The sequence below is a fragment of the Ambystoma mexicanum genome, chromosome 11 (assembly GCF_040938575.1).
Source record: "Ambystoma mexicanum isolate Mex_15411 chromosome 11, UKY_AmexF1_1, whole genome shotgun sequence".
NCBI classification, from domain to species: Eukaryota; Metazoa; Chordata; class Amphibia; order Caudata; family Ambystomatidae; genus Ambystoma; species Ambystoma mexicanum.
This window is the reverse complement of record NC_090934.1, coordinates 1,254,029,861-1,254,042,953: the sequence shown is the minus strand read 5'-3', so window position 1 is coordinate 1,254,042,953 and position 13,093 is coordinate 1,254,029,861. Positions and strand designations below refer to the sequence as shown.

Here is a 13,093-nt window from a genome sequence, read left to right as displayed (position 1 = left end):
AGATCATTACTGGAACATTCCTACTCGTCCCAGTCAAGATAATGTACTGAGAACCTAAAGAAAGTGAGAACTATTATTGGAAAGCACATCCCAGAAAGATAAAATACTGAAAATACTTGAAGAAAGTGAGAATCATTACTGGAATGCTCATACTCGTCCCAGTCTGGATACAGCACTAAGAATATCAGAAGAGAGGAGGTTGTCACTGGAACACCTATTCCTCTCCTAGTGAAGATAAAGCGTCAGAAGTATATGAAAATACTAAGAAGCAATACTGGAACTCTCATATTTGAGAATGAGATGGGGCGCAAAATAAAAGCATAAAGGCACTTTTAGTTTTCACTTTGCGCACCCCTCATTCCAAAATGCACCTCCTTTGTGTTGCACTAATGGGCATCAACTCTCTTTTCCTCTTTTCCACCCCCTCTCTCCTCTCCCTTGATTGCTAGCTACGTTCTGAAGGTGCGCCCTTGCATACTGCACATACAACTCACTTAAATAAATGATCTGTGCTCCAGAGCCCAACCAATAATTTTGATAAGGAACGGTACAGATTATGTGTTTACAGATAATTAAATTACATATTTATATCGGTCCCAAAAATATCCTGTTTTGCCTAAAGCTCCGCTGGTTATATCATACTGAAGTGTTACAAACTGGCTTGTCCGCCAGCATGGAGCCCAGTGGCTTCTCATTCTTGTTAGCATTCTAGTCTTTCCTCGGTGCCTACAGGTTCAGTGCTTCCTTATTTGCCCTTCTTCTATGTCTACAATCGTGGGGTTTCGGGAGTGTGAGCGTGGAATGCGATTGAATTTGAAGGAAGGGGAGGGTGGTTGATGTTTGCAGCAAAGATGACGGATTCTTTGGTAAACTGGTGCAGGTCTCAGCTGAAAAGCAGTTTCGGGCTGGAAGTCAGCGAGGATATAATCCAGTGAGTACGGGGGTCCTGGCAGAGCTTGTATTCAAGGCACATACTTTTTTCTGACAAGAGACGCTCTGATCTCCCCCGCCCCCATCTTTTGACACCTCCGTATGGAAATCTAAACATATGTTTGTGACAGCATTTTTTATGAAGCAGTGTTTATCAATTATATATGTAGTTATTTTCTGTAATTATTATATCATGTAGCTATCGCTGTCTTTGGTTCGAAATGGATCTCAATAAAAGGATTTGCTTACTTATTTAGATGCAGGAGGCCTGAAGGAGTTGGGCAAATCAGTGTTTAATCCGAAAGAAATGAGTGCCTGGTCTGTGAGGCTTGTTTAATATAAATACGTCTGGGAGAGAGAGGTGACCAGTAAGCAAATACGTCTGGGAGAGAAAGGTGACCAGTAAGCGAAGCCTTTCATTTTGCCTTGTATTTGTGATCAGGGATCTAGATAAGATTATGAATTGAGAATATTTGGCGCCCCATTTTTTTTAAGGTGGGCGTAAAATTATTTCTGGAGAGTTCATTCTCAATCCCAATTAGGGTATTTTTTTAGGTGATTAAATGTGTAATATTTTTTGTTGTGAGCATTTGCCTGTTTTTAGAGTAAACATTGATTTTATGGCAATGTTGATGCTCAGTTAAAATGTCAAAAAATAGCCTGCAATGGGCAGCCCTGAGTCTTCTATGTCTATGAAGTGGTATTCATACTGGGAAGCGGGGGAGGCCACAGGATGTCCAATAGAAAATATAAGAGCAGATGTGGCACTGGGGGGGGGGGAGGGAGGGGTTTAAGCATATTTGAAAACCACCGATTTACAGGCTGCATGGGACTTTTGTTTTTATATACACACACACTCGCATATATTTGTTGTAGCCTCATCTCTTCCCCAGGCTCAAAGTGAAGTCTGTATTAATGTGAGCACATCGATGAGTGTTGTACATGCACAAAGCCCCAGCAATTTTGCAGGTATTTGAGATGCAGCAGCAACACTGAGGGGAAGTAGTGGTGCACTGTTAAGTGGCTATCATCGGCCTCCGTTATATTAAAGGCTACTTTCTGCTTATGTGAAAACGTTATTGGGCTGAAAAAAGGTTTAAGCATAGGAGAACATATTTCTAGTCTTTATTGTTTGAAAGAAAATACAGTAGTGGTGTCGAGACTCAAATCTATTGTACAGACCAACGGCAACCATAATAAACACTCTGTTGAGGCAGGCTCACTGAACAATCGTTATATATGCACACAAATAGACGGAGATTATCATTGATATCAAAGCTGATAGCTTTATGGCAGACTCGGGATTGGATCTCATAGTTATCCCTGTGCCACAGTAATGACCATGATGCTAAAGGCAAAGATGGACGGAAGTGCTCCAATGGGATGCCTTGAGTTTATGGATAAACAGAAGTGAGCCTAATGTGATACAAAGACAGCTCCTTTGCACTCAGTAACGGAATAGCAGAGTCTATGCGATAAACGACAATTCATCCTTGCGAGCGTGAGAAAGGCTGAAAACGAAACTTGTCCCACGTAGGGATGAGCAAGTACAAGTAGTTAACGTGGGGACATTGGAAGAAACAGTTAACAGTTAAGTGTATGCATGGAAGTGTTTTCAGGATTGGTAATGGTGTGTGAAAAGCTATACCCACATGATTGGCCTGTGCAGAGTAAGGTTTGACCTATTCCAGTCCTAGCACTAGCAGCGCTCCAAGGCCTGCTTACAACACACCGAAGGAACAACTGAGCCAATTAAAACCTCAGAATGGGTAATTTCTGTTGTTTTAACCAAGAGACGAGACTCCAAGCTGGGTTTATGCGTTCACTTTAGAAGCTTGAACAGATACAGCATCATAGACAAATGGCAATCATCCTGTACCGCATATCTGAATTGGCCTTGATACTAAGACAAACCTAAACATACCGAATGCCTAGTATCGGATCTATTGGAATGTAATCTCGGAACCTTTTTACTGTGTTTACAACACCTCATGGAGTACACCTCTACATGTGATTTGTCATTTGGATTGATAGGTCACAGGTCTATGTCTTCCATAAAACAATTGGCTATATGTTCTAAACTTCAAGCAAGTTGCATATTTACAAGGTGACCTAGATTTCCTGAGAGACCGAAGACATTCACAACACCGAGATTGACATTGTTCTAGTCAAACTTCAGAAAGCAGGTTTGCAATTTTGGAAAGAAGAAACTAAAGTTGTCCTAGTAGATGCTGTACTTGACATGCGTCGCCCATAAAACAATACGAATACCCCACCATGTACTTCTAAGAATAGTCCGACTACCATGCCACTAATTCATAGGCAATTTCTCCATTAAGACTGGACACCTGATTTTAGGAAAGGTCCAGAATATGCATGAAACTGAAATGCAGTGTCACAGGCCATTTGACCCTTCTTTTACCACCGACATCACATTACACTAGTGTTGTGAACAGACTCGCCAAGCTTCGCACAGGAACCGAGGATGGAATAGTTCAGACTAAAGGTAGTAAAGAGTGCACATAGGCCAGAACTGCCATGGAGGTCTTCAGTCAAGATGGGTAAATCACAGATATCCAGGGCTAGAGCATCCAGTAGCTGTAGGCAGTGTTGTGCAGGCAGCTCAATGAGGTTACAAAGTTGAGACAAATCACTCAGCCTCCCAAATTAACTCCTTGACTCCACATTCCTAGTCACTGATCATGTATGAAGTGCTTCGTTAGGTGCGGTGATACAGCAAGAGACACCACCAAGTTTTAGGCTTCAAGACACAGTAACGGACAAACCCCTTCAAGACTTACGTAGGTGATGGCCATCCCCTAATCTCCATCCCTTCTCATTAGGGCAGATTCTGCCGGTACAACGTAATGCTGCCTAAGCACTTGAGATCCCAGACTACATCCCCTCGGACGGATCTGGGGGCTTGTGAGAGTGAGATGCATGGAAAAATCTGAGTAAGCTGGGTCAAGCAATGAATGTGCTGTCCCTTCAGTGCTGGTTCTTTTGGCGAGTGGCTGACCACGTCGCAAGTACTTTAAAGGTGCCAAATCAAATGCTCCCAGCCAGTGCTCAGAGTCTAACTTAATAGCTCTTTTCCTGTTTTGGTCCTTTCCATTTTCAAAGTACAAAGAAACAAAGAGGGTGGCACAGCGGCTGTCAAATATATTTGTATCACTTCTCATTGTTGCCAGCATAGCATTGAGTGGTTGCTTGGGAGGGGCTATATTAGTGGGATGTTCTTAAAGAAGTGCAAATGTTGCAGGATTTGAATTGGGATGGGGTTCATAACAGGCTACATGGAGTGTGAAGCAAATGCTCTCAGCAGACTACTATGCATTTTCTTACACTGTACCTTTTTAAGTTGTTTCCAAGTGTTTGGTGTGTCACACGCTGGGAGTGATATTTTGTGTCCAATACACTGCATTGCCTCCAATTGATTTCTTCAACTACATTTGTGAAACTGAAGGCATTTTCTTGGTGGACCCTGTGCCTTTAATCAAGAAAGTGAAAAACACTGAAGGCATTTTCCCAGCGGGTGCCAGTGCCTTTAATCACGCCAGGAGGCGTTTCCCTTTAAATACTGCCTGTCCTCATTGAAGCGCTTTTGCGCGAAATGTCTTTGCTAAGTGTTTGGTGTTCGGTTGGTCGTGGCCTGGTGCGTGACCCTGCTTCCGGGAGCCCTCCCTGTATTGAATTAAGGTGAGCGCTGAGAACATTTTGAGGGGGAAATGCCATCAATCTCTCTTTTTTAATAAGTGCTACAAGCAGAGCGCTACTTTGAAAGGGAGCCTGGGCCAGTGAAAGGCTTTTTGTAGACCAGCTCGTCCTCGGCAGGGAGAGCCCGAGGAGACCTGCACAGGTAGTTCATCCACCGGTGGGATGCATCTTTCAAGAGTGTTTAGTAAGCCTACCCCCTCAGTGTCATCTATCTAGGAGTCAGACTAGCTAGATAGCCAGGTGTGATACCCCCTAATACCTTGTTTAACAAACTCAGAACTAAATAAAGGAATTAGCTGGAATCGCCTAGATGTCATCTATCAAGAGCCCGGCAATGATGCCACAGGGAAATAACCAACCTAGAACTATAACACGGCTACAAACCAGACAAACAGCGATGAATGGTCCTCAAACACGTCTGTCATCTAGTGGGCAGCCCGTGTCTCCTGTGGTGGATCGATCCAATCGTTGTCTGGATATGGGGGGGGGTAGCGGCTGCTGGGGGAGAGAGAAATTCTAATATGGATCCCATACAAAGAGCAATTCTTGCCTGACGCCTAACTCTGTGTTAGAGGCAGCCCTGCTGATGACCTACCCTAGGACTGGTGGCTCCCCGATTAATGCAGCTATTGACACTTCGATCTCTAGCTGCGATGATTCGAGCTGGGATAATCAAAATGGCATGAACGGAACTCAGGAAATGGACCTTGGGGATCTGCAGCGAGTGATTTTGACTGCAGTGTCTACATCTTTTAATCCCCTTCACTAAGCTATATGTGTCGATCCATGACTCCCTTCAGGATCAAGCAATTTTAATAGCGATGTTCCACACTAAAATTAGCTCACTAGTAGGGTTAGCTGCTAAAGTTGAAGGGACTCCTGAGCAAGGAAGCAGAAACCTTGCTGCAATGGCAGAATCGCTTATGTGATTTGGCAAGAAGAGAGTCCACTGATAAATCCCTCCTAATGAAAGCCCTCTTGGAGGACTGTAAATGGATGAGATCCAAATGGAAAGAAACACCAATGGGATTTTTAAATCGGTCAAAGCCGGACTGCACCAGAGATCCTAAAGCAGGGATCGACGCTGTGGGTCGGGACCTCACTATAGTTTTGGATCTACCTATTTCAAGTGCCCTATAGAAGAATACGAACATCTTTTCCATATTTAAAGAGAAGCCTCTGGTAGAGGTGATAATGACTGGTCAAAAAGAAGCTCCTTGCCCCATGAGGAAGAAGACCAAAAATCTGCCAGCCACAAAGAAGGGCATGTCCAATGGATCTAGGGTCTTTCTGTGGAATCCTAGGACCACTCTGCCACTTAATATACTTAATCCGACGAAAAGACCTAGGATAGAATTGTCGCTGCAGGCGGAAAAACTGCTCTAAAGGTGTTCAAATAGAGAACATTGTTACACTGGATGAAACCTGCCTAATTGATTTTTTTGAAAACATTGACCAAGAATATGACAATGAATGGAACAACTTGAATAATCCAGAATAGGCTGAAATTGAAAGGCAGGCGAATATGATGGCTTGCAATTTGCCTCCTCTAGAGGGGAGCGACCCAGTTTATTAATATTGGCTTGCTCAGACCGAACCCTTAGAGAAGGTATTTTTTACTATGGAGGAGAAAAGACAACGTCAAAATGCCCCCTGTGATCTGACTGTAGAGAGGTTGAGCCTATAAGAAAGGATGAGGGATTCTTGTAAATGGAACAAAAAAGACGCTGCCAGAAATCCCAGTGTGGCTTGAAAGCTAATTGGGTGCAACCACAAGGATCTGTACTGGCTGGTATGGATGACATTGCTGATAACTGTAAAGTCCAAATAGAAAGGATCTTAGACGGGCCAAACTTCTTGATCCTGAATCGTTGTAACGTGTTGAAGCTCGTCCAATGTATATATGCCTTTCGACACATAACCTCGGAGGGCCATAAAAGTGGTTGAAATTGTAACGGAAAAGATGGATGGGGTGGTCCTCCACCTGGTCTCTTTGGAAGTAAAAATTAAATTATCTTCAAGTGATAAGCTTTGGCCATTAGGTTACGATCTAAGAGACCTTGATGAGGGGGGTAACGACAAAATTGAAGCAAGTTCCACAATCTTCACCACTAAACAAGGAAATTGGAAGAGGGTCTGAGACAAGATGGGCTTGGCCTCCCCTTTGTTAGTATGGCTGCTTTAAATGGGAGTGTCAATCTAAAATTGCAATGGCCGAGGTTCCCTTCAATAAACACTAGTAAGTGGGTTCAACAATCATTTATGGCAAGCATCAAAGCTTTTGCTAAAGGGCTGACTCTACACCCCATCAGAGGGAAAGTGGCAGAGTGCCCTCCCAACATTGCAGATCCCCGTGCTCTTATACAAAAACATTAACATTGAGCCCTATGGCTGACAAAGATGAGACATGCCTGGGCATGCAACTTCCTGCCAGAACACTTTGGCTGTTTTTACAGATACTGCAGGAAGAACATCAAGGCTGTTTTTGTATACATTGCAGGAAAGGACACAAAGGCCGGACAGGGCTGCCATACATCACAGGAAAGAACACGAAAGGTCACACAGGCTGTTTTTGCATATGTTACAGGAAGGTACACAAGGCCAGACAAGAACTATTTCCGCATACATTGTGGCAAGCAACACAAAAGGCCGGACCGGGACTGTTTTTGTATGCTTTGCAGGAAGAAACCTAATGGCCGGACATTGTCGGGTCTATGGCTCATGTTTGGTTAAGATAAGTTCAGGGTGCAGCTGCAGAGTTGACGTGGGAACACCTAGTCTCATCAGTTTACAGAGAAAAATGGTAATGTACTGTGGACAGTGTTTGTCTTGCTGAGGCAAACCAAAATGGCAGTCTTATAAAATGTTTTTTTTTATCAACAAATGAACCTTTTGCGTCAGCAAGACAATACTTCAATAGGGCCATACCTGCTCATCCTCGAGGGATATGTCACTCAATTCATAGTTATTGTCAGAAAAATCATTTTTTGTAACCCTTCCATTACTTCTTCCATGTGTATTATTCCATTGGTCAGCATTGCATCGGTAGGTTTAAGTGTTGGTGCTCCGATCAGTTTCTTTCAAAAACTACCTATGAGAGACGCACATAAAGGGAAGCATTGTATACAGCAGCAGGCAGGTATCGCTCCTCCAATAGCCAAAATGGGAACAAGGAGTTTCCAACCCCAGGATTTAACCAATTCCCACAACCATAATTCACTGTTTCCATCCCCAATGTTAGGATGTATTTCAGCTGCGATCTTATGCATCTCATCAAAGCCCTTGAACATATTGGTACTGTAGTCAGTTATCAGGGTGCAGCAAGATGTCCCAATTATTTTACACACTCCTCCAACTTCTGCTAACATTGTATCTAATATCAGATGGTTTTGTAATGCGACCATCCGGGTTGCTTGCATTTCAATAGTAATATTGCTAAGTAAGTTACTGGTTACATGAAGTTCTTTCCATCAATCTACCCAGATGCCTAATGTCACAGGAGTTCATCATTACGCCTTATAAAGTCGAACAATTCCTGCCAGGCAGTATCCTCATCATTAAAAACACCTTGTTTCCTTCGTTTGTAATTTCCAATATTCACTATGATCTTCTTTGTTTCTCGTTTTGAGTTCACTACCCCCAAAGATTTATAATGTAAACCTAATAATAGATAACTGATGGTACATCTGCCAGTCCAATAGCGAGGTAACCAAAGAAAGGCTTTCTTTCCGCAAACAAACATTACCCCCTTTAGAGGCAAGGGAGGTGCTGAAATTCTATTTATATCTACTGTTATCTGACAGTTGTGCTGGCCCATAAAAATGGCTTTGTCATGAGTTTGGTTTCGTTGCTAACGGAAGGGAGCCTTCCGAACTATATTAGCTACATTGATCAGAGGGGGAATCTTTTCTCTGCCCCACCCTGATTCAGTACTTGGGTAGGGTAGGGCTGTTTCCCACACATGGAATGGATCTATTCAAATACAGGGTCACGTTAAGTGTTCAAGGGCACAGGTGCCATTCTCCACGGGTATTGAATACCACTCTGGTCCGTTGTCATGGCTGTGGGGAACATACAAGCATATGTAACAATAGGTCCTATTTAATATCTGGTTGGTATTTTTCATCCACTTCAGGATACTTTTCTTTGGGTGCCTTTTCCGATACTTTTGATCCACATGGGGAATAGTTACTGGTTCCGGGGTTGGGGGTTGTGTTGTAATGGGCAATAGATTATGAGCAGCGTAAATGTCATTATGTTCAAGATACCAAAAGGATACTGCGAACCTTATTGCTATCAGTTTACACATTGTAAATATGATCATTTTCTCCTTTGGGGTACATGCATGCCTGTCAACCCGTGGGCGTCTTATTCTGGCTGATATACAATTATTTACACACAATGGTTAATTACCCAAACGGTGCCGTCCGTTTATGCGCTATGTCGCAAGGGTTGCACTGTATAACCACCGCCTGCTGCCACCTCTTCCAGCACCTTCCTTGACACGTCTCGTGAGGTTATTTCCTTGCCATTAAGGGGCCGGCGAGGCCATTTCATCTGTTTTTTCAATTATGCACGGAATGGAATCGCTGTTCAATCCCTAAAACAGTGCAGACATATTTCCCAACTTGACCAGTAAAATGCACTCCATTGTCAGAATACAGCAGGCTGGGTACCATATATTGGGGCACCCAATATTTAAAAATGGACTTTGCTGTTGATTATGGCAGTGTTATCTCTCAGGGGGTAAGCATCTATCCAGCCAGAAAACCCACACTTCATGATAAGGCAATGTTTCAATTTGCCAACTGGCTCCATTTGTATAAGTCCATGTACACTACTTCAAATGGTTGTGTGGGAAGCTTGCTAAAACCTGCTGGTACCTTTTACAGATTTACCCACATTGTGCTGGAGGCAATCGGCGCACTGTGCTGTCTATCTCCGACAGTACGACCCAATTTTCGTTTTTTTTTTTCCCACACTTTACTGAAAATATCCTCCATCGCACTGGTGTTAAGATGAGCATTCCCATGCGCCATATCTACTACCATGGACAAATAACTGTCTGGGAGCAACCACCTAAATTGTAGTCTATCCAGCCACACACCCTTTGACGTTCGTTCATTGTCTCTGTCCTTCGTCCATACTTTAATTTCAGTCTGTGGCTTCTTTTGAATGTCTTTTACTACTCCTTCAGTGTCTCTTCCTACTCCACCCTCCCCTTTCCCTTCCTCATTCCTCTGTATCATGTTACACTCTGGAAGGGGCAATTTACAATGTTCTGCAGCATATTTAGCCACCTGGTCTGCCGAATCAGTCCCTTTACCCACAAAGTCGACTATCTTGTTGTGGGCTGAGCATTTCCCTATAGCCACCCGAGCGGGTTCAGCCAATGCTGCTAACAGTATTCTTATTAAATCACCACATTTTTATCTTGGTACCATGTGAGGTAAGAAATCCTTTCTTTCCATAGTAGGCCATAATTAAAGGCCACACCATGTGCATAAGCTTAATCCGTATAGATGGTCACTTAGTTCTAGAGCCTTTGTCAATGCTCTTAATTCTGCAGCTTGTGCTGATAATTCTGTTATGTGTTCCATATGGACAATATCATTTTCAGTTGTTATTGCATACCCAGAGACTGTTTTCACACTTTCCCATTTGTAACATGAGCCATCACAAAATGGAATCCCATCACCCTCCTCCAAGGAAAGGTCACTCAGACCGACCCTTCCCTGGGTCTTTTCATCAGTACGTATCAAACAATCGTGTTTATCTTGGTCTCCTTCCCCGTTTGACAAGGGCAAAAGGGATGCCGGATTCAAAGTATTACCTCTTGCAATAGTCACATTTGGTGCAAACAATGACAATTCATACTGTTATGCATGCTGCTGTCAAATGCCGAATCTGTGTTCTGTTGAGCAACACACCCACAACATGGGGTACCCTTACAGTTATTTCAGTTCCTAATACCAAGCCAGCGCTCTGTTTAAGTGCTACTGAGGCTGCATCAACTGATCTCATGCATGGGGGCAGCTTGGCTGCCACATTATCCAAGGTTCCAGAAAAATGAGCACTAGGCCTCTGCTTCCCACTTTATTTCTGAGTTAATACTGATAGGGCACAGCCTTCTTGCTCATGTACGAAAAGGGTAAATAGCTTGCCGTAATTGGGTGTCCCGAGTCGCGGGGCACTACACAAAGCACTTTTTTTCCCCCAATCGTTGCAGGCCTCTCATTTCCTATGTGCAATTAAAGGGGGTCTGATCCTTCTCTGTTTTTAAACACTGGAACAGGGGCTTAGCTAACAACGAGAACTCAGGGACCCAAAGTAATATGAGGTAACACCTAACAGGCTTCTTAATTCTCTAAAGGTACCAGGATAAGTCATTTCTTTGATGAGTCGTACCCTTTCAGGGGATAGTGATCGGCCATCTGCAGTGAGAACATACCCAAAATAATAAATTCTCAGCTGAACATATTGCATTTTCTTAAGCTAGACTTTGTGGCCGTGGTGTGCCAAATATTGTAGTACAATCAAGGTTCCTTCCTTACAACTCAATTCAGTATCTCTGCATATCAAAATATCATCCACATACTGTATCATCATTACCCCTGGGGGCAATAGAATCTCATCCAACTGTTGTTTCAATGCTTGACCAAAAATGGCCTGTCTCTCTGTGTATCCTTGAGGTGCTCGGCAAAACCTATATTGCCGCTGTGCTAGTAGGAAGGAGAAAAGGTGTCTAGATTCTTCAGCTATGGCTATGGAGAAAAATGCATTCTTAAAAGCAACCACACTGAAATAAGTCGCTGTGGGAGGGACCATTGTAAGAATACTGGTTACACTGGGACAACTGGCTATCTTGTATCTTTCTTATGGACAGGCAACACAGGAGAAGTACATGGACTGTCATCACACTCTTCGACAACTCCTAGTTGTATCAAATCATGTACAATTTTGACCAATGTCGCTTCCCCTTCTGGTGATATTTTATATTGCGGAGTCCTTGGCAGAGGAACCCCAGGCTTAACTTTTATCACCACAGGGGGAATATTCAAAACACCTACATCATTGCTGCCAGCAGCCCAAAGTGCTGCGGGTAGTGCCTGTAATTCTGGTGGCAATGGTTCAGCCAGATAACAACTTCCCATTTTGGACTGACATATAGTCATGCGAACACCTGCCGTGGAACAATAAATGGTTGTATTTAAGGCTTTAAAAAAAGATCCAATCCAAGGAGATTTTCAGGACACCTGTTGCCAATTTCACTCCAAATATAGATTATTTTCTTGGACACCGGAGTACATATGGGTTCCCCATTGAACCCTTCAGATACCTTATTTTCACCCGATAGTGGAACTGAGCAGACTGTCTTGACATCAACCGAGCTGCTACCTGATCCGGTGTCAACCAAGCATTTAACGGTGGGGTTCGGTCCTATTTGTAATTTAACATAAGGTCCTTTCTGGTCTATAGGAACAGACACCGTCTCCCCAGGTTCACTAGGGGTGATTAAACTGAACGTTGCTGTATCATCAAAAAACATCATTCCACTCACTTCATCTACCACAAACCCATTACCATTCACTCCAACCATTTGCCGTTGTGGGGCGCCTGCTGAAAACACATTACCCTCTGGGTTATTGAATCTCCCTTGGGGTCGTCCTGCAATGGTTCCCCCTCGCCTTCTTCCTCCTGACTGCTGACCATTCTGCACCATTAGCACAGGATAGTTAGTCTTCCAATGTCCTGTCTACAAAATGAGCACTGGTCCAGCCTGGGGGGGATGTCCATTGCGGGGCGCCACCTGCTGAGTTTCTTATCTGGGGGCCTCTGGTCCTTGGGTTTATTATATGGTGTCTGTGTTCATTGCTGCATCAATACTTCTTCCTCCTCTTGCTGATCGTAATATTTGGGCATTTCTAGGATCTGAGACGAGGTGCTAGCCTGCCAAGTACTCTTGCTTAATTTAAGTGGCTTTTTGATTGCTTTACGTAATCCCTTCACAAAGCCCATGGTGAAATATCTCTGCCCCGTAGATTCGCTGATTGCCTGGCCTCTATGAGTCTTAAAGGCCCCTTCATGCCTTAAAAAGTTTTCACCCACTGTCTCAGTTGGTCCCTTTACAACAGCATCCATTTTCTCTACATTTACATCTACTTCGGGTATCTTTTCATTCAGTGCCTTCAATACGCTGATTCCCAGTGTTTTCTATTTCATCGGGCAATGGTCTGGTCGCCTTTCTATTTTTGGTAGCGTTTCCAACCTATCCCAATAAATACCATATGTTGTATGGTCCATCTTCCTAAATGGTTTCCAGATCTCAGTAGGCGTGACCGAGGTCATGATGATATCAATATCCTCAAACGTCAGTGTTCCTTTTTTAAATAAGGCTCTCAATTCTTGATAATAACCCGTTGCGTTTGTTCTATGGTCTGGTGTA

The 13,093-nt window shown here is 43.4% G+C and overlaps 1 protein-coding gene across 2 annotated transcripts in view; it reads left to right on the top strand.

Moving 5' to 3' along the window:
• Positions 1-673: 673 nt before the first annotated feature.
• The window catches only part of TRIP4 (thyroid hormone receptor interactor 4), a 1,139,078-nt gene continuing 1,126,658 nt past the window's right edge, over positions 674-13,093 (top strand). The window contains exon 1 of one of the 2 annotated variants that reach the window (XM_069624679.1): positions 674-931. In XM_069624679.1, the coding sequence (XP_069480780.1) occupies positions 837-931 (95 nt within the window). In that variant the 5' untranslated portion in view covers positions 674-836. The remainder of the gene's footprint in view (positions 932-13,093) is intronic. The other variant, XM_069624680.1, reaches the window with a different exon arrangement.